The sequence below is a fragment of the Nanorana parkeri genome, unplaced genomic scaffold (genome assembly GCF_000935625.1).
Source record: "Nanorana parkeri isolate BGI_ZX_2015 unplaced genomic scaffold, ASM93562v1 scaffold392, whole genome shotgun sequence".
Lineage (NCBI taxonomy): Eukaryota > Metazoa > Chordata > Amphibia > Anura > Dicroglossidae > Nanorana > Nanorana parkeri.
Window position 1 is genome coordinate 1,098,461 of NW_017306660.1, and position 21,011 is coordinate 1,119,471.

The window sequence follows — 21,011 nt, forward strand, 5'->3', positions numbered from 1 at the left end:
CTTATAAATAAGTTATATGCCGGAAGAGAAATTGCGCTAACAAATTTCATGAAGTCTGGGGCCTCCTGTGTGATCTGCACTTACTCTAAAATCCAGATAAACCACCCTGGCCTTCTTAAGGGCTCATGCACACGGCTTCCTGTGGCTGTATAATGTAAACTACAGCAAATGTATCCCCGCCAGGAAGGTACAGGAGCTGCGCACAGCCTCCCTTTAAAGTCGATTTACTGTATGCTGGTATAGGCCAGACTTTTGTGCATCCAGGCACACCACCCTAAACGCAGTTGTTCTGACATATATACCCTGTGTACAGACATTGAAGTCTATGGGAGGCTGTATGTAGCACAAGTGGCTCCCTGCTGGGGAAAAATTATGTCCGAAGCCATGTGACTTTTAAAGCCTAATGTAAGCCCACCTTAAAGTATATTTTTTATTATTATACAGGAGTATTAGAGCGCCGCCAGTTTGCCCAGTGCTTCACAATATAAAGGGGGACAAAGCAGTTTATGATACAACTCAAGACAAGGTGGTTAGGAGGGCCCTGAGCATGAGAGCTTACAATCTAAAAGTTTATCAGACCAGCTACTGGATATGGTCTAATAACTCACCTGAGTCAAAGTTTATACATTTTAACTTCCATTTCTATGATTTGAGAGTAAACCTACAACTGTTTGAGAGTAATAAACACAGTTTAAAAAAGAAATAATCCAAGTATCTGTGTCCTATACGTGCAACTCTTTATTCTGTGGTAACATCTTCCCATCTACATCCATAGGTATCGGCCAGCCAGAAAAGCCCGGCCCTGGCTGGGAACTCGTCTCGTATCCTGGATAATATGAGTAAAATAAGTAAAAAGGCCCCGAGTTCTGCAAACCTGGCCTCAGGCAAGCAAGACTCTGTGGTTATAAAGCCTCTTGCTCCAAGGACGAAATCCAAGCAGGTAATTTACGCAGTAATGTATCATGTGCCTGACTAATCTGATCCACGGGATCCCTGTTCAGGAAATGAAAAGGCTTTCGGCTGCTCCTGTCTCCTACAGATGATGCGTCACCCCCCCTGTAATGTGCCATATCAACGTGCTGCTGCACCTGCACAGAACTGGCTGCCCTTTATCATTTTTATCAAGTGCCCAGACCCACAGCGTGCATCTTTATCAACTGGCTAATGCATAAGAGTTTGTAAAGCACCCCTCCGGCCAAAACCTATTGTTCATTTTGTATAGACAAAGGGATAACGCCTCTGTCAGGTTTTGCCATTTCCCTGTTGGGGAATTTTCCCTTGCTTCCTGTTTAGGTGACCCAAGACATTGCTGTCATCTGGACTTCCCATCTTTTAAGCGCTGCATTCTTGTTTTCCTTTTATTGAAATAATTGTGTCATTGGCTGTCTTGTAGATTCTTCATAGTAATACAGTAATACCTTGGTTTACGAGCATAATTCGTTCCGGAAGCATGCTTGTAATCCAAAGCGCTTGTATATCAAAGCTAATTTCCCCATAGGAAATAATGGAAATTCAGATGATTCGTTCCACAACCCAAAAATATTCATATAAAAATGATTACAATACTGTACTGTTATATAATACTGTACAAAATATATAGAAAAATAAACCAATTACCGGTACCTCCGTGGCTGGTGTGAGGGGGACAAGTCAGAGGAGGATTATTGTGCAGGATGACTTTCACTATAACTAACGGAATCACTGCTATCTCTTGACTCAATGGAATCTTTTTCATTTCGTGAAACCTTAACAAGGAATCTATCCAATGTGACATAGTTACATAGTATTTGGGGTTGAATAAAGACATACGTCCATCAAGTCCAACCCATATAGGTCCACGCATCATCTCATTCTTAGGGATACTGGTATCCCTGCATATTACGGTCCCTCAAGAAATTGTCCAAACGTTTCTTGAACAAATCTACACTCTGGCAGTGAGTTCCAGACCTTAACCGCTCTTACTGTAAAGAACCCTCTTCGCCCATTGTGCCGGAATTTTTTCTCCACCAACTTTAGGTGGTGGCTTCTAGTCTTTGTAATAGAGTTAATCTCAAACAGTTTGTTGCCAATGTTGCTGTCACCATTGAACATCTTGTACATGAAAATCATATCCCCCCTTAATCTCCTTAATTCCAGCGTAAACATGTGACATTGCATTGTCGTTAAACAGACTCATCGCTCGCACTGCTACAGCCTTATTCGGGTGGCGCTTTTCTACAAAATGTTGCTCTTATTGCAAGACATTGCTTGTATATCAAGGCAAAATTTTTCAGAAATGTTTGCTTGTCTTGCAAAACGCTCTCAAACCAAGTTACTTGTAAACCAAGGTATTACTGTACATGACAATGGCACTTTAGGGAGGGGAAATGGGAAACAAAATGTTTTGCACACGGCAGTCCCCTGGGTGTCCAGGGCAAGAATTGACGAGAAAGCTCCCTAACGGGGACACAGGCGGCCATCCCGACGCTATTGAAAAAAATGTGCAATCAGAGTCAGAGAGGGGAAAATCCTCAGTGATGATATTTCCCTTTTTAAAATAGAAAAAGAGATTGAGAACAGAGTCCTCAATCTCTTATTCTGCAGCCCCTGTTATCAATGAACAGGAAACCTCTGAGTGTTCCTGTTCATTGATAACATGAGAACATGAGAACATGGTTTGTTTACTATAACTACAATTATGAATGAATGGGGGTGATGTAGATCACTCCCATTCATTCATAATTGAGGATATAGTTAACATACCATATCCTCAATTATGTACACACACTCAGCGATCGCTGAGTGTGCGTACCTTGCTTTTCTCTCAGATACACTGTCCTGTGACATCGCTGTCTCCGCCCCCACACCGCTCTGCCGGACTGTGATAGGCGGCAGAGCGGTGTGGGAGGAGAGACGCTGCCGCTCACAGCGCGCTCGGCCGGCTGTCACTTTCTTTTCTCCCCGCTGGAACAGCGGCCAGCGGGGAGAAAAGAAACCAGGGATGCGCCGATGTATCGGCCGAAACATGGCTCTTTCGGCATTATGCCAAAAGTGCCATTTTCCGCCGATATATCGGTGCATCCCTAATTACAAATATGTAAAAGTATCTAATAGTTTATAAACTCTGATATAAAATTGACGCAAACCACCCTAGAAATATAACCCATCCCTTCAGAAGCTTAAAACGACTCTGCTACTTGTATAAAATAAAATCCAGCCCAAAAAATCCTACAAGGAGCTGAATATGTAACCTCTCCAATGGACTGCAAGTACAATCTTTGCTCTTTTGCAGAGCTGTGTCCGCCTCCGAAATCCAATGCTTCTGGATGTGTCGGCGTGTCCCTCGCCAGGTGCTCTGGGTTCTCCCACCGACTGCTTTATCACTGCTGTGTCCTGTAGTGACTTAGCAGGCTGTGCAAGAAAGCAAAGATTTCAGTCTCCGCATGCCAGAGAGGTCACTATTTAGCTTCTTCGTGTTATAGGGTGGTTCTGGTCGAATTTTTGTTACAAGTAGAAGTGTTGTTTTAACCTGCAAGGTCCTAATCCCTAGTCTGTGAATAGGCAACCTAAGGCACGAATGCCAGGGCAAGGACACAATGACACTCAGTGGTTTTTGGAAGATTGTTGTGACATGCATGCAGGACCACGGACCACGAAAAGATCCTCCTGTGGGCCCCTGCTTCCTACAAATGCAGTGCCGCTGCCATAGGTTGTAGTTGATAGCTCACTAGGTAGTCTATTAGAAAACCTGGCTTGGCATGTCCCTTTGCGCCCGTGGCCCAACCACCTTCTTGCCGTTTGAGAGAGAGGCCAGCCTGATGTTCAGGTAATGGACCTCCTCCCAGTACCATTGCGGGCCTACTGGCAGCTGCAGACATTATGTGCAGAAGCCCATCTGCTTGCCCTCTTCCTCCTCCTAGACTGGGAACTGCAAGCTGCAGCTGGTATGAGTCTAAAACCCATGCATTTCGGATGGTACAATAATTGGGGTTGATGTAAAATCTGAAGGTGCTGGAATTAGGGTGATCTGAGGGGTGAAGGTGCAGGAATTGGGGTGATCTGAGGTGTGAAGGTGCAGGAATTGGGGTTGATCTGAGGTGTCTAGCTGCAGGAATTGGGGTGATCTGAGGGGTGAAGGTGCAGGAATTGGGGCTGATGTGAAGGTGCAGGAATTGGGGTGATCTGAGGGGTGAAGGTGCAGGAAGTGGGGTGATCTGAGGTGTCTAGGTGCAGGAATTGGGGTGATCTAAGGTGTCTAGGTGCAGGAATTGGGGTGATCTGAGGGGTGAAGGTGCAGGAATTGGGGTGATCTGAGGTGTGAAGGTGCAGGAATTGGGGATGATCTGAGGGGTGAAGGTGCAGGAAGTGGGGTGATCTGAGGTGTGAAGGTGTAGGAATTGGGGGTGATCTGAGTGGTGAAGGTGCAGGAATTGGGGTGATCTAAGGTGTCTAGGTGCAGGAATTGGGGTGATCTAAGGTGTCTAGGTGCAGGAATTGGGGTGATCTGAGGGGTGAAGGTGCAGGAATTGGGGTGATCTGAGGGGTGAAGGTGCAGGAATTGGGGTGATCTGAGGTGTGAAGGTGCAGGAATTGGGGATGATCTGAGGTGTCTAGGTGCAGGAATTGGGGTGATCTAAGGTCTGTAGGTGCAGGAATTGGGGTGATCTGAGGTGTGAAGGTGCAGGAAGTGGGATGAACTGAGGTGTCTAGGTGCAGGAATTGGGGATGATCTGAGGTGTCTAGGTGCAGGAATTGGGGCTGATCTGAGGGGTGAAGGTGCAGGAATTGGGGCTGATCTGAGGGGTGAAGGTGCAGGAATTGGGGCTGATCTGAGGGGTGAAGGTGCAGGAATTGGGGCTGATCTGAGGGGTGAAGGTGCAGGAATTGGGGCTGATCTGAGGGGTGAAGGTGCAGGAATTGGGGCTGATCTGAGGGGTGAAGGTGCAGGAATTGGGGCTGATCTGAGGGGTGAAGGTGCAGGAATTGGGGCTGATCTGAGGGGTGAAGGTGCAGGAATTGGGGCTGATCTGAGGGGTGAAGGTGCAGGAATTGGGGCTGATCTGAGGGGTGAAGGTGCAGGAATTGGGGTGATCTGAGATGTGAAGGTGCAGGAATTGAGTCTGATCTGCAGGAATTGGGGTGATCTGAGGTTTGAAGGTGCAGGAACTGGGGCCGATCTGAGGCATACGGCACGCTGTTTTGCACTGGCATGCAGATTGTCGATTGCTTGTAAGTTTAACACTTAATGTGGAAAATGTTGCTGCCCCCTGCTCTAGTGTAACAATAAATTAACCTCTGAAAACTCGCACTTACCTTGTCCCTCCCTGCCCCATCCCAAAGTCAAGCAACCACCTTTGGTCCGAGGTGGCATCATATTCTTAATATCTCTGGTGTGTATACAGTATAGACAGTAGCAGGTCTGCAGTTTATCAGCTCTGTCATGTAGCTTTATCAGGGCTGGGATGTTTGTTTTCTGTATGAATAAGGAAGCACAGAGCAAAGGTTGTCACAAGCTGGACCTTTGTTGCTTTGTTTGCCGGCTTGTTCTGTGCTTATTGCTTTTTATCTTTTTTAGATTGAAATCGCTGTGTCCATTTTTCCTATGTAGGGTCAGGCTACGTTATTCCAAAGCATCCAATCCAAATCCACGGCGAAGACTTCTCAGGCAAATGAGAAACCCACCCAGATCTCTTCTCCAGTTGCAGCTCCAGAGGACAAAGGAGTCAAAGAGACCAAAGAAGTCAAAAAGTAAGATTGGATTCAAAATTCCACCCAATGCCTTACCGGTCTCTGAAGATGATAGTTCCGTGGCTGTCATGTGGATATGCTGCACATTTTGAGTTCCTGACTTTGAAACCAAATATACAGATCAGAAAAGGTGGGGGAAGTCCTTCTCGGTATACTAGTTATAATTCAATGGCTGAAACTGTTGATAGCCAGACAGCTAGCACTATTAAAAGGAGTAGTCCGCAACGGCAGCCAGCCACTCGTTAAAAGTTTACTTTTAAAGCCCATTTCTGGCTTGTTTCATCCCGCAAGTACAGAAACATATCCGTTTATGTGTTAGAAATCCAATGTAACCTTAACTTCCTGTTTGGTTGACAACACGGTGCCTTTGCTGCATTAAAATGTCAAGCAGTGTTGCCTGAGGCTAGGTTCGCACCTAGGCGCCACCTCACCGCAATCATGCACAATTCCGCGCGGATTGCCACACGGTCAGTGTGAACCTATCGCGCTGTGGGTGCCATTATTTTATAATGGCACCCCAGTCGCGCCGGGCGGATTGCGTGGTTTCCTGCCGCGATTCTGCCCGTGCTTCCGAAGAAGGTACTTGTACCTTTTTTTTCTGCGATTGCCGTGCAGAGCTCACCCCATTGAAATCAATGGGGCCACTCGGCCATCGCTGCCTGCATTGTGCAGGACCGCACGACTCCCAGGACGCATGTCCCAGGTGTAGTGGAGGTGTGAACCTAGCCTTAGTTTTTACTGCTGGACTACAGAACACCCCCTCTGCTCATCATTACATAAGTTGTAGTCTAGAAGGGAGTACTTGGCAGAGCTGACAACACTGCTTGGTATTTCCGGGCAGCAGAGGCAGAACTATCAGGAACAGGGTTTAAAAATAGAAACAAAGCAAATGGGAATTGTTCATGCATTGCAGGTATGTACTGAATATGTTTTTATCTTATCCAGGAAAACACTTTATTTTCTCCATGCGTTCTCTTCCTGCACTGTGCTTCCCTCCCTCCTCAGCCTTGCAAACTCTCCGTCTGTTTTACATACTCCTCTAATTGTGGACCACAGCCTCCTATTCATCCCTGTTTGCGTGTAACGACATATGATGCGGCCAAGCTTTGAACAATTATTTGGAAATCTCAGGACATGAATCCTGTCTTCTGATTGGCTAGACAACTCCTCCCAGTGGAACCCGCCTCTTGGCCTTTACTTAACTAAGCAACGGTTTTTTTTTCCCTCCACCCCAATGCAAAGCTTTAGCTTATGCAACAAATTATAGAATCCATATATCTGCTGACGCACTTAGTACACAGTCAGACTCATTTAATAAAATAGGACAAAGGGGTGATGAGGTTTTATTTTTAATTTACACAAAGATTCAATTTGGAGGTAATGTCCTATTAGGAACGATGATTTATGATTGGTTGCTGTTGGCCAGTACACTTAGAGTGCCTTGTTTCTGCAGTCCTCGGCTTATATAACCGTTTACAGTATAGAAGACTAACAAACGTTTGCTCCTTTCAATAGGAAACCGGATGATTACAAGTTGAACAGTTCAAAATGTATAAAATGATGAAAGAAGGTTTCCTTGAAGGTCGTGATAAAAAAATCCACGTGTTGCAATTCTCTAATTTTCCTGGTGTGTGGCAGACCTCAGTCCCTTGTGACCTCAGGCGTCATCAATTTGTATATTTCTGGTGCCTGACTGGATAGGAAGCTGACAGCATCTGAGGGGGGAACTCTAAGCTGAGAGTCTGGAAGACCACCACCCAAAAGAAGGGATCGCTGGCATGATTGTGTGGAGATAAAAGCCCCAATCTCCACGCAATCATTCATACATTTATCTCTATATAAACTATATGGTCAGTGCGTGGACATCTGACCATCCTACCTAGATAAGCTTGTTGCACAACACATTCTAAAACTATAGGCATTATAATTAAATTGCCCCCATCATCCCCCCAACCCCTTTGCAGCTTTACCAGCTTCCAATCTTCTTGGAAGGCTTCCACATGATTTTGGGGTGTATCAAGGAATTTGTGCCCATTCAACACAAAGAGCATTTGTGAGGTCAGGAACTGGTATTGGATGAGAAGACCTGGATCATAATCAGCGTTCCAATTCATCCCAAAGGTTTTGAGGTCAGGGCTCTGTGCAAGCCAATCAAGTTCCTCCACACCACCCTGGTCAAACCATGTCTTTATGGAGCTGGATTTGTACACGGGGGACAGTAATGCTGGAACAGAAAAGGGTCTTCACCAAACTACAAGGTTGTCTAATACGTCTTTGTATGGGGAAGCAGTAAAAGTACCTTTAACTGGAGACACCTGAACTCAACCATCTGGAAGGGGAGTCCACATCCTTTTTAACCATATAGGTCGGTGTGATGGCCTGGTGTCATGAAACGTTTGGCTATATACTGTAGGGTACTTGGGAACTAAGTCAATGTATATACGAATGCAGGATCCACCAAACTGTATGGTCTCTCGCTCACTTAAAGGAGAATTATGGGGTTAGGGCTTATCCCCACAGGTCTCCTAAGCACAAACTAGCATCCTCCCGTCACCCTAAGCTCAGTATACCGCGAGCTGTATACTGAGACGCCGCAGCTGAAGCGGATCCTGACAATTATGTCTGGATCCGCCCAGCTGCGTGAGTGACAGCTGGCTCTGCCTATCTAGAGGCAGAGCCAGCTGTACCCTCCCCCGTCCGTTCCGCCAGTCAGCGCTGGAGGATCGGGGAGGAGGGAATCCAGTCCCTCCCCTGTCACGGCTCTCTGCCGTGACCGGATCGAAAAGTGAGCGAACGCCGCTATGTGTTCGCTCACCTCCCGATTTACTCAGCCGACTTGTGACAGTCTCATTGTCACAGGTCGGCTTAGAACTATGAGGAGGAGTGAAATAGTTCACCTCCTAGTTCTCCTTTTAACATCTGAAAATGAACTGACCCAAAGCATCATTCCTCGGCTTCTGTTCACAAACATGGTAATTTGTACAGGGCCTAACGAGGAGCAGACTCTGGCCCCTCGATGAACATATGTAGCAGATACTTGTAATGTGAACAGTCTGCGGCTTGACATTAAAATCTTTGGAAACTTAACATCAAAGACCCCAACAGGGAGGTTTGCACAATATTGCATCAGAAGAAAAGGAGAGCAGACCAGGGACGCTCCCAGACATTTCTTGCCGTTGAAGAGTACCTGTCATCTTGTGTCTGCCTTTTGGGAGTGTGGTTTTAATGCAGCCGCCACATCCAAGGACTGCTAAGCTGCAATACTGTATATGACATTTTTGATCCTGGGTTTAGATTTACTTGCGCAGACACCTCTTCAATCTGCTGGTTGAGTTTCACAAATAACAGTGACCAACTTAAACCTGATCAAGGATTTGGTCTTAAGCACATGCTATAGCGCAGCTTTTCCTGTTTGTAAGTTTAATCACTCTCAAAATTGCCCGAAAATGTCCACTTTCCACACACACACCAGTTTTTTGAGCGTCATGCGTTTTTTTTCATGGATCACACAGGGTTGAAAAAACAAATGGGATTTAGTCTGTTGCAAAACATGGGAGGACTTTCACAATATAAGTGGCCAGCATGAGGAGACCTGGGCTTCCCATGAAGCCTACCGAATGTAATGAGAATCTTCTGTATTGGGGGGGTTTGTCTCATAAGGAGTGTAATGAGAATCTTCTGTATTGGGGGGTTTGTCCTATAGGGATTATAATGAGAATCTTCTGTATTGGGGGGGGGGTTGTCTCATAAGGAATATAATGAGAATCTTATGTTTTGGGGGTTTGTCCCATAAGGAATATAATGAGAATATTCTGTATTGTCCTATAGGGATTGTAATGATAATCTTCGGTATTGGGGAGGAGGAGAGTGTCCCATAAGGATTATATGCTGTATTTGGGGGGTTTGTCCCAGATTTTTTGTTATTTGTGGAGTTCTTTGAGTCCTCTGCATGTTTAGTTATCTATATGGATATAAAGAACCATGTAAAAAAACAATCTTGGATTACTATAATTTGGTGTAGTAGGAAGTGGCCAGTGCTCAGTGCAGCATTAATCGTGGTGGCTTTCCTCTGTTTCCAGACCCAAAACCGGCTTCCAGCTTTGGTTGGATGAGAGTCGGCAGAGTATTTTATCTGAGAATCCTGGGCTCGAGGAATCGGACATCATTAAGGAAGGAATGAGCCGCTTCCGGGCCCTGACAAATGAAGAGAGGATGGTGAGTCGGGTTGAAGTTTGGATTTGATGAGCTTCTGATTGACGGTGTGAGCTCCCCAATTTGTGCACGCTGCCGAGGGCTGTGTTAGGTCTGGACCTGCTCAATACCAGAAACACAGAGATGGTCTCCAAGCTCACTCCCGGGATGGACTACAATCTCAAATTTCGTTTACTGATTTGTATTGAGATTGTAGTCCATCCCGGGAGTGAGCTTGGAGCGGTGACTACTTTACAACACACACAGGGACGATGGGGAACAAAAGTAACCCCCCTCCTGAAGGAAGGACAGCGTCATCACCAATTCAGAGATGATCGGAGGATCTACAGCCGAGTGATACACAAATAAGATACATTGTTGTTAATAGTTATCATACGTGAATGTATTTTTAAGATTCAATTCCTGACTTTATTGTCACTTTTAGGCCTGGTTCACACCTGTACGTTTTGTAGCGCGTTCAACGCTCTTCGAACGCTCTACAAAACGCTCAAACATGAAAATCTCATTGTTTTCTATGGATATGGTTCACACCTTGCCGTATTTCAGCCCGTCTGAACGCACTACAAAACGGCCTACGCCTGAAAAGGTACAGGAGCTTCTTTGCTGCGTTTTTGTCGCGCGTTTCCATTGGGATACAGCCAAGTAGCCCTCGGAAATGCGCATTTGTCGCGCATTTTTTTTAACATGAAACGCGCGACAAACGCGCATATTCGATACGCCTAGGTGTGAACAGAGCCTAAAGGAGAACTATGAGGAGAGTGCTTTTCACTCGCCTCATAGTTCTAGCCGACCTGTGACAATGAGACTGTCACAGGTCGGCTCAGTAGATCGGGAGGGGCTGGATTCCCCCCACTCCCATCTGCCAGCGCTGACTGGCGGAACGGACGGGGGAGGGGGCGCGTACAGCTGGCTCTGCCTCTAGATAGGCAGAGCCAGCTGTCACTCACTCAGCTGGGCAGATCCAGACACAATTGTCTGCTTCAGCTGCGGCGCCGCAGTATAAAGGGTCTCGATCCTCTCTATGGATTGTTATGTTGTTCTGCAGCCTTCCCCTCTCTCCCAGTCAAAAGGTGACCAAGGTCAAAAGCTATCACAGCAAACAGCAAAGTCCATCAGTATGTCAGCCTTGTGACGGACATAATGTGTGCAGAGCTACAGTTGGAACTTGGAGAACTATGAGGTCGGCGCTTTTCACTCACCTCATAGTTCTCGCCGACCTGTGACAATGAGACTGTCACAGGTCGGCTCAGTAGATCGGGAGGGGAGCGAACACATACCGGCGTTCGCTCACCTCTCGATCCTGTCACGCCTCTCTGCCGTGACAGGGGAGGGGCTGGATTCCCCGCTCCGATCCACCAGCGCTGACTGGCGGAACGGACGGGGGAGGGGGCCGGTACAGCTGGCTCTGCCTCTAGATAGGCAGAGCCAGCTGTCACTCACACAGCTGGGCGGATCCAGACATAATTGTCGGGATCCGCTTCAGCTGCGGCGTCTCAGTATACCGCGAACTGTAGCTCCCTATATACTGAGCCTAGGGTGACGGGAGGATGCTAGTTTGTGTCCTCCCGTTACCCTAAGGAGAACTATGGGGAAAAGCCCTGACCCCATAGTTCTCTATGTTGAAATAAGGAAATTACAGATTTGTGCTTTTAGTGATCGTTCTGCAAGATCCAGTTTGAGGTTATTTCTGATTGGTTGATACCGACGACTGTATCCAGTGCTTTTGAATAATCCTGTGTGTCTCCCTTTTGTAAGATTTGGACCGAGAAGGCCAAAGGAGATGATTCTGGTGACACAAAAAAGAGAAAGCGAACAGAACAGGAGAATCGGGACTCTGCAGAGGGCCCAAAAGAAGAGAGCCAGGACTCCGGTGCTCCTAAAAAGCGTAAGCCTTTCGACCAGTCCACAAACAAGAAACTGTCAGCCTTTGCCTTTAACAAGGATTGAGTGAGCGTGCTAATGCAAGACAACTTGCGTGGACACTAAATATTACCAGCGAGAACTGGGGTGACCTCCTCATGCCATTGTGATACGGCTCGATCTTGATTGCTCAATCACACAGGTGTGTCATTCGTATCGGGTGCAGTCATACCCCACATTTAAACCCCCGGATGAAAGATTCATACAAGTTATTAGCCGTTAAAATGGTTTTAGAATAGTGAGCGCTATGGGTCTCCTGGAGTGAAGTGAGAATCCAACAATGACTTATTAAATAAGTGGTATAAAAGTGTATATATAAATATCTCTAAGTGAACATCTTATAATGTGAAATAAAAATTGCTGAAGTGATATGTGAATAAACAAAACAAAAATCAACAATGTAAATCGACTAATAAAATTGCTTAAATATAAATAAATAAATCTTCAATAAACCGTGTGTCCGTGGGAAGGACGGAGCAAAGACCATCTCCTTTCAGCCACCACGGTGGAAGAGAAAGCTGACTCTCTCTCCCGGCATCTGGTGAGTGTAAGCCCTACGGGGATCCATCGCTTCTCCGACACATCATCCCCCAGGATACGATCATCTTGGATATACACATTCAAGTTTTTGCCTCTTTTAGATTGGAGTACTTTTGGACACTATTTAACCTCAAAGTTTAGGACACGTTTATGATACACCACTGCATATCAATCAGCACATCACAGATGATGATAGACGCAGTTATATGTACACTGTAATACAGAAAAAATCACGGACACACGGTTTATTGAAGATTTATTTGTTTATTTATATTTAAGCAATTTTATTAGTCGATTTACATTGTTGATTTTTGTTTTGTTTATTCACATATCACTTCAGCAATTTTTATTTCACATTATAAGATGTTCACTTAGAGATATTTATATATATTTTTATACCACTTATTTAATAAGTCATTGTTGGATTCTCACTTCACTCCAGGAGACCCATAGCGCTCACTATTCTAAAACCATTTTGTGAGGCTTATCTGGCCTTAGTTTCAGCAGCTTGCGGTTAACCCTTACTCTCTGTGAAATCTCCCCCTTGGGGTCTGTTTCATAGCGCAGAACACTCAACCTTTCATTAGCCGTTAAAAGCCTTTATTTGTATGTAACATGTTAAAGAATCTGTTATAAGGCCCCGTTAGTTACGTTCCATGAAGAGGGGGATAAAAAGTTAAGTCCTGTTGGAGATTCTCAATCATTTGGTAGCCTGAAATTTGTCACGCTAATAAATGATTTCTTTGCAATATGCTGAACACACCTTTTAGATCAGTGCCATAGCCCATAGCAACTGCATTATATAAGCTGAGCCAATTTCTCATTGGCTGCAGTATTTAGCTGTATTTGTGCATCACTCTCTGTACCTCCTCTGCTATACCCATAGTTGATGTTGATGGGGTGACGGTCACGTAATAGGCTAGTAAGGGGCAATCCAATGCTAAAAGGTACTTAAATAACACATGTAGATGAGCCATTATTCCGAACGGTGTGCATACATAATGGAAGTGCCCTTTAAATTCTTTATTGCCTGTCACTGGATTTACAACCGTTTAGTACAAGAATCCCCATCCACACATTCAGCAGAATGGGGCTGTAGTCGTATGCGTTTACTGGGAGTTTTAGGAGGATTAAAGAGGAATGTTGTCATGCATGCAGTAGAACAGTTATATTTAAGAGAACCTGTCTGGCTACATAATCAGTTTCTCATCCAGTAGCAGGCTGGCTTTGTCCCATTTCAGAAATGCCAGTTCCAGGGCTCTGCTCAGCTGCAGCTTCACACACGGGGGGAGGGGGGGATTTATCAAAATTGGAGCAGACACAATCTGGAGCAGTTGCTCACAGCAACCAATCAGCTTCTCTCTTCAGTTTGCTCAGGTAAGATTTAAAAATGGAAGCTGATTGGTTGCAGTGAAAATCTGCTCCAGAATTTGTCTGCTCCAGTGTTGATAAATTCCCCCCAATTTACTGGCCCAGAATTATCACAATGCTAACCTGCTGCACTGGAGGAGACCCATTTCAGAAATGCCAGTTCCAGGGCCGTGCTCAGCTGCAGCATCGCACACAGTGTATCTGCCTCAGAATTGTCACAATGCCAACTTCCTGCACCGGAGGAGAGCTTTGACCCAAGATAACAGCCATGCTGACTGGTCTCTCTTATTGAGTCCAATTGCTGTAAGCCTTATCCTGAATTATACTTCATTGTGACATGGGATCGCCGACTATAACTGCATTCTCTTTCTGCACTTATTAGGTCCCCACATATTGTACTTTGTTTTTTTTTTACCTTTAATAGTCATTGTGACTCTGTACATGTTTTTGTAAAAGAGGTTGAAAATGTTGTAAATAAAGTTTTGTACAATTACCACTAACTGTCTCCTGTTTTTTTTGCGGGGAATATGACCTAGAAACATAATATAGGGAGATATAATGAGTCACGCGGAGTCCATTCTTACAGGAAATGTGCCATTTTCCAATTAGCGTAATGTACAAAACTTACATCCATTATGAATGATGATGGCAATAAATATCAGTTGTTTATCCTAATAAAGTAGAAACTGCTATACAGACGCTCTTGTGTCCACGTCAGTTTCTCTAGCATTATGCTATATGGGTGCACCTTTACCTTTTTTCTTCTAGGATAAGTGTGGTATCGAATGTAATTCTGTCTACAACACTGTGGAACCCTTATAGATCAAATGTTTTTTTTTTTAGCATTTGATCTGTATGGCTTTTGAGTGATAGGTTCTTGACTATCTACGATGGTACTGATGGTGAAAGCACCCATTTTACTTCGCACAAGACTGCAAAGTCTTCTCTCTCTGTCTCTCTCTCTGTCTCTCTCTGTCTGTCTCTCTCTCTCTCTCTCTCTCTCTCTCTCTCTCTCTCTCTCTCTCTCTCTCTCTCTCTCTCTGTCTGTCAAGAAATGATCCTTTTCATTTTTCCACTCCCTCCCTCTCTTCAAGACTCTCCTCCCAAAGTTTGGTTCCCTATCCACCCGTGAGGTCTGGCACTCAGTCTGCCAAATCTTTTTAAATAGACCACCTTCTGCATGGAGGTGTGCCCCCGCTTTCCAGAGTGGGGGAAACTTTAACCCTTGTAAGTGCTTGGACAGCTTGCATCACCAAAGCTTGGTGGAAGGAGGTTGTATGCCAAGGCTGCTTGCCCCTTTCTCAGTTTCTCACCTCCAGCATTTCTTTGTCGCCACACGGATTGGCAGATCTCCTATGAACCCTGTCATGTGTTCTGGATCTGGATCAAGGTGTCATTGCGCCAGTTCCTGTGACGGACAGTTTGGAGTAAAACCCCTGGAACTGTTCTACCGTTTCCCAGCCACAGGGGGGGGGGGCGGCATTTGCTCTGTTCTGGATCCCTGATTGGATACTTACTGGATACTTGGAGTGAGCCAAGCTTGACCAATGTAAGTATCCATAAAGGATCATTCCTGGTGTTCCACTTTAAGACTTCCCTTGTCCCTTAATGGCTTCCATTAAAAGGATTTTACAGGGGGTACAAAAATCCGTTTGTTTTTTTTTTTTTTATATGCTGAATTCTTAATATAGTGGAACTCCAGCTGTAACTTTGTATTAAAGTGGGGAAGAGTCAGCACCCCTATCAGATTTTTATTGCTTTGTCCCCACTAGATTCAGTGGGGACAATGTCCTGGTTATCTGACCCATTGTTACTGGGACAGAAAATGTATTTAAGACTACACCATCTACTTTGGTGAGCTTGTAACAGCATAGAGAGCTTTAACCACGGTCAACCACTCTGATACACTGCAATAGGCACTTTTTCCAAAATGTTAGCTGCAGAGCAATTTTCAGGTCCAGCTGGTGGCGTTGTCTCTATATTCTCAGTCTGCTTTTCCCCATTGCTAACGGTATTGCCCCAGAAGAGGTTAACGCTGTGGGACTGAGCTCTGTGGATTTTGGACCTGAAGTGCAATATGTTAGATCTGCTTTAAGACTAGAGCTACACCGTGGGTGATTGCACAGGCAACAACAACAAAAATGCTTTGTACTTTTGTAAGACGCTTTCGTAAGAAGAAAACACCAACCCTCAACAAACACTGAACCTCTTCTGGGGCAAGACTGTCCTTAATTGGGAATTAGGGAAAAAAAGTCCCTACTCCAGTGTGTCTGAGTGGTTGACCGTGGTTAAAGCTCGCTATGCTGTTGCAAGCTCGCCAATGAAAGTCGAGGGTGTCTTCTTAAATAAACTTTCTGTTCCAGTGACAATGGAAAGAACACCAGAGAAGGTGAATGTCTATTGCTTTGTCACCGCTGGATAGTTTCACCTTCTCTGACCATTGTCACTGGGACAGAAAGTTTATTTAAAGGAGAACTATGAGGTGGGTGCTTTTCACTCACCTCATAGTTCTAGCCGACCTGTGACAATGAGACTGTTACAGGTCGGCTCAGTAGATCGGGAGGTGAGTGAACACATACCGGCATTCGCTCACCTCTCGATCCTGTCACGGCACTCTGCCGTGACAGGGGAGGGGCTGGATTCCCCCCTCCCCGCTCCGATCCGCCAGCGCTGACTGGCGGAACGGACGGGGGGGGGGGGGGTACAGCTGGCTCTGCCTCTAGATAGGCAGAGCCAGCTGTCACTCACGCAGCTGGGCAGATCTCGACATAATTGTTGGGATCCGCTTCAGCTGCGGCGTCTCAGTATACAATGAGCTGTAGCTCGCGGTATACTGAGCCTAGGGTGACGGGAGGACACTAGTTTGTGTCCTCCCGTTACCCTAAGGAGAACTATGGGGAAAAGCCTTAACCCCATAGTTCTCCTTTTAAGAAGACAACCTCTACGTTCATAGCTTGTAACAGCATACAGAGCTTTAACCACGGTCAGCCACTCTGATACACTGGGATAGGTAAATATTCCATACAATTGTCAAAAGTCAAAAAAAATAAAGTGGAAATAAACTCGGGTGCGGCTAGCACTAATGAGGTAATGAACCACCTCCAGAATACATATAAACAGATCACAAACATGCGACATGGTGCAAGCAATTGGAATCAAATTGCAGAACATTGGATCAGGATAGGTGGCGCGCTGCAGGACCGTCCAAAATGAGGTGGTAAAATGCACTTCTGAATCTGAGAATTTTGGAGTTGGTTTTCCTGCCAAATGGTTTGGATTTCTTTCCATCCGGTCCTGAGATTTTTTCCAGCACTGCCACGCAGCTCAGTCCTGTCTGGCCAGGCGAGAAATCATTGTTTTCTCTTCTTCAGTAACGTAACACTTGCAGGTCTTGTCTCTCCCCCAGCCGGTGCCTGGACAGTGAAAGGAGAAGTAGCAGACTGGCAAGCTCATCTCTGTCACTTTGCTTTCTTCTCCTATGAGTAGGTTTCTTGTTGCACGTGGTCACTGAGTGGTTTGTTTCGCCTAATGACGGTCTGCTCTACTTGTATTGACGGCTCTTTTGGTGCAGTGATGCATGGGGGGGGGTCTCAGCTGCCATTGGGATGTGCGGGTTCCCTTGTTCGTCTCTGTGCCTTTAAGGGGATTGGGCTTCCTCCTGACAAACCTGCACCCAATTTTATCTTCTGCCCCATGTGCTCCAAGATGGAGGCTCTGATAGTTTAGAGTTAGGACCGCACTATAAGAGGTGCCTTGGCGCGGCTGTGCGGCTTTCACATTTTCTGCAGAAGACGTGTATCCACACCTCTGTATCTAACCTTAGTGTGAGACAAGTTTTTTTACATGCTGGATGGTGAGTGTGCCAGGAAAACTTTTTGCTGTTTGACTGTTTAAAGCTCATTCCGTGTGCACCTTGCTGTAAAGCTGGTGACGAATTGATGAGTACGTTTGTCATGTGTTTTGCTTAGCTCTTTGGACCTCACATCAAGAGCTTCCAATTGGGAATTCCATGTGGTAGTATTATCTATATTGGAAATCATATCTCTTGTTGCTGTGCAAAGTAATATATATAAGGGAGGACAGTACATGTAATACAATACATGAAATATTTCAAAGACATGTACATACAGTTGCATGTAGCAAAAATGAAAAACATTTAGAAAGAAGGATCTGCCCATACAAGACCACAATCACTGTTTGGCGTATATAAAAGAAGCACCTGGTCCAGGAGTACTGGCAGTAATTTATGAATAATTTATAATATAGTTTATTTATTTTCTCTTACCTAACTGGTCTCAGCTGCCATTGGGATGTGCGGGATCCCTTGTGTGTTTCTGTGCTTTTAAGGAGGCTGGGCGTCCTCCTGACAAACCTGCACCCAATTTGAAATCTTCTGCCCCCATGTGCTCCAAGATGGAGGCTCTGATAGTTTAGAGTTAGGACCGCACTATAAGAGGTGCCTTGGCGCGGCAGTGCGGCTTTCACATCCTCTGCAGAAGACGTGTATCCAAACCTCTGTCATTGTCCTTAGTGGTGAGACAAGTTGTTTTACATGCTGGTTTGTGAGTGTGCCATGATGCCTTTCTACTGTTTTATTCTTCAGGAGTCTTAACCTGAAGCCTCTTTCCTAGCTAGAGCTGACATGGTAACTGGAAGCACACGTCTTCAGGAAATCTACCATATCTACATCTGTAAGGGCAAAATAAAATAAACAGACACATGCACTGCATGCCTGCGCATTTCCACGTGTTCTATCCAGTTGAAGACCCTTCAAGGACAGAAAATGTACCTGTTGATCTGCCAGAATTGCACTCGGATCCTATGTTCTGTTGTGGGCTGACAACACAGAACATTTCTTTGGAATGTTGTCAGCGCTGATCCACAACTCTCCCAACTCCACAACGCAAAGGATAATTATTCTGTGGTCCCAAGAAAAGGACTGGGAGGTATAATTCTCCTTAAGATCACACACTACACTACACTACAGGTCTCAATTTCTAACTAGGTGTATCCAGGGTATGGCACTTGAAGGGGGGGTGTGCTGCTATGTGGGTTAGCTGAAGTTTGCCAATGAATGGAGACAAGTGACTATTTGTCTCTTCCCACTCCTCTGCATACACATCTCGCCCAGCTCTTAGCAACCACGGACGCTGTGGCTGGTGTCCCACCCTGCTCCTGGCAATCACTGGTTGCCAGGAGCTGGGTGTGATGCCAGCCAGAACATCACAGGTTGATCAGAGCAGCAAGGTGGGGAGATGTGTGAGTGCCATACACATCTCCCCGCCTGGCTCTTAGCAACCAAAGCGGGTGGGAAGATGTGTATGTGGGCGGCACGTCGGTCAGAGCACCCCAGGTTGCTAAGAGCCTGGCTCGGAGATGTGTATGGTCCTTATACATCTCCCTGCCCAGATGTGTATGGTCCTTATACATCTCCCTGCCCCGATGTGTATGGTCCTTCTACATCTCCCTGCCCAGATGTGTATGGTCCTTATACATCTCCCTCCCTTAACCTGGGACGTGACTGGTTGCCCGGAGCTGGGCCGGACACTGGGGGTGCAATTAGTTGTAGATACACCTCTGTCAACAGGGATGTTTTTTTGGTCCTTATAGAACAAAGAACTTTCAGCAGTATATCTAACAAACCAAAAGGGAGCAAATAAGAGAAGTTCATTTTTCATTAGGCTTTATGTATAGTTTAATTTATGAGCTGTGGCTGCTTTACCTAATGATGGCTCTTTCCTGTCATTTCAATTCCCAGTACCAAACAGACCAGTTAAGACAATTGGCCAGTCTCTGCAGAAGTGGGTCGATAGCTAAACTCTCCCACTGATAAAGCTTGCCTCTGGAGAACACATTTCACTTGTTTTTGGTGACTCCGAAAAATAAACCTTTGATGCAAAAAAATTATTGCTTTTTTTTTTAGCTGACTCATTACACCAAGAGCAAATCTTTAACCAGATTATCATTGTTCAAGGTTGCAGTCAGTGATGAGATTTGAACATGCACACGCTGCTATAGGAAGCCTTTAGAAGCCTGGATACCTAACCAGTGCGCTACAAAGGTTGCTGGTGGACTGCATGCAACTGTTACTCTTATAGGGTGTGCTGCCAAATAAATCTTTGAAGCATAAAACCAAGTAACTGGAGTTTGTGGTCATCAACAGTGTTGGCTTAGAGGTTAAACTCACAGATTGTGGAGTGATTCCTCTGGGTGGTTTGGAGCTGACACAAGTTCTAGTCCTGATAAGACCTTCCCTGAATTGTGCATGGCATACTTAAGAACACTGACATGTGAAAAAGTCCAAGATAAATAAAAGTTTGCGTTTGCGTTTGAGTAATAATGTAATATTTATGTTAAACAGCCACCCTAGTCCTTTAGGGTTGCTTGGTATTATATATAGAACATTTCTATTATAGACTGAGCATGACTCAGCAACATAGAGGCATAATGGTCCCTATCTAAGGATTGCAGGCTGGGACATATAGGCAACAGAGTGACTTGTCCAAGGTCACAAGGGGCCAACGTGTGGTTAAACCCCACGTCTTCAGGAAGTCTCCCATGGCTACTCTGGCCGTCAGAGTACTTGACCTGCAAATGGCGGCCCCTTCGCCGGTGAGAGCCAACCTGGGTTTCGAACCCACGCTTTCAGGAAGTCTCCCCTGGCGTCATTGGCCGTCAGAGTACTTAACCTGCGTGCTATGGCTGCTTCACCTGGAGAAGGTGCAACTTGTTCCCATCCTTAAAGTTCCCATTGCCAAGGAGGATAATGTGAAAACCTCTATAAGGTGTGCTACCAAAGAAATCTTTCAATCACAAAAGATTGTGGTCACCAAAGCGGTTAACTTAGAGGGTAAGCACATGGATAACGGAGTGTACCCGCCGGGTGGTTTGGAGCCGACCCAAGTTCGATTCATGGTTAAAGCTTCCTCAGATGTGCGTGGCTTCCTCTCCCGCACCCTCAAATTTGCCAAAGTAAATTACTAAATATGTTTGTGTCAGACGTCACAATGAGAACGTATTATATTAAACAGCCACCCCGGTTCTTTGAGTGGCTTAAGTATTATATATAGAACATTTCTATTATAGACTGAGCATGACTCTGCAACATACAGGGACACAGTACCTACAATCTAAGGATTGAAAGCTGGGACATATAGGCAAAGAAGTGTCTTGTCCAAGGTCACAAGGGGCCAAGGTGTGGTTAAAACCCAACATTTTCAGGAAGTCTCCCATGGCTACTC

The 21,011-nt window shown here is 45.5% G+C and overlaps 1 protein-coding gene across 1 annotated transcript in view; it reads left to right on the forward strand.

Annotated features, from left to right (window-relative positions):
• Positions 1-11,921, forward strand: part of WDHD1 (WD repeat and HMG-box DNA binding protein 1) — a 47,425-nt gene extending 35,504 nt beyond the window's left edge. Inside the window, exons 23-26 of the mRNA XM_018559409.1 lie at positions 776-940; positions 5,588-5,727; positions 9,807-9,942; positions 11,695-11,921. Coding sequence (XP_018414911.1) covers positions 776-940; positions 5,588-5,727; positions 9,807-9,942; positions 11,695-11,886 — 633 coding nt within the window. The 3' untranslated portion in view covers positions 11,887-11,921. The remainder of the gene's footprint in view (positions 1-775; positions 941-5,587; positions 5,728-9,806; positions 9,943-11,694) is intronic.
• The last annotated feature ends 9,090 nt before the right edge of the window (positions 11,922-21,011 follow it).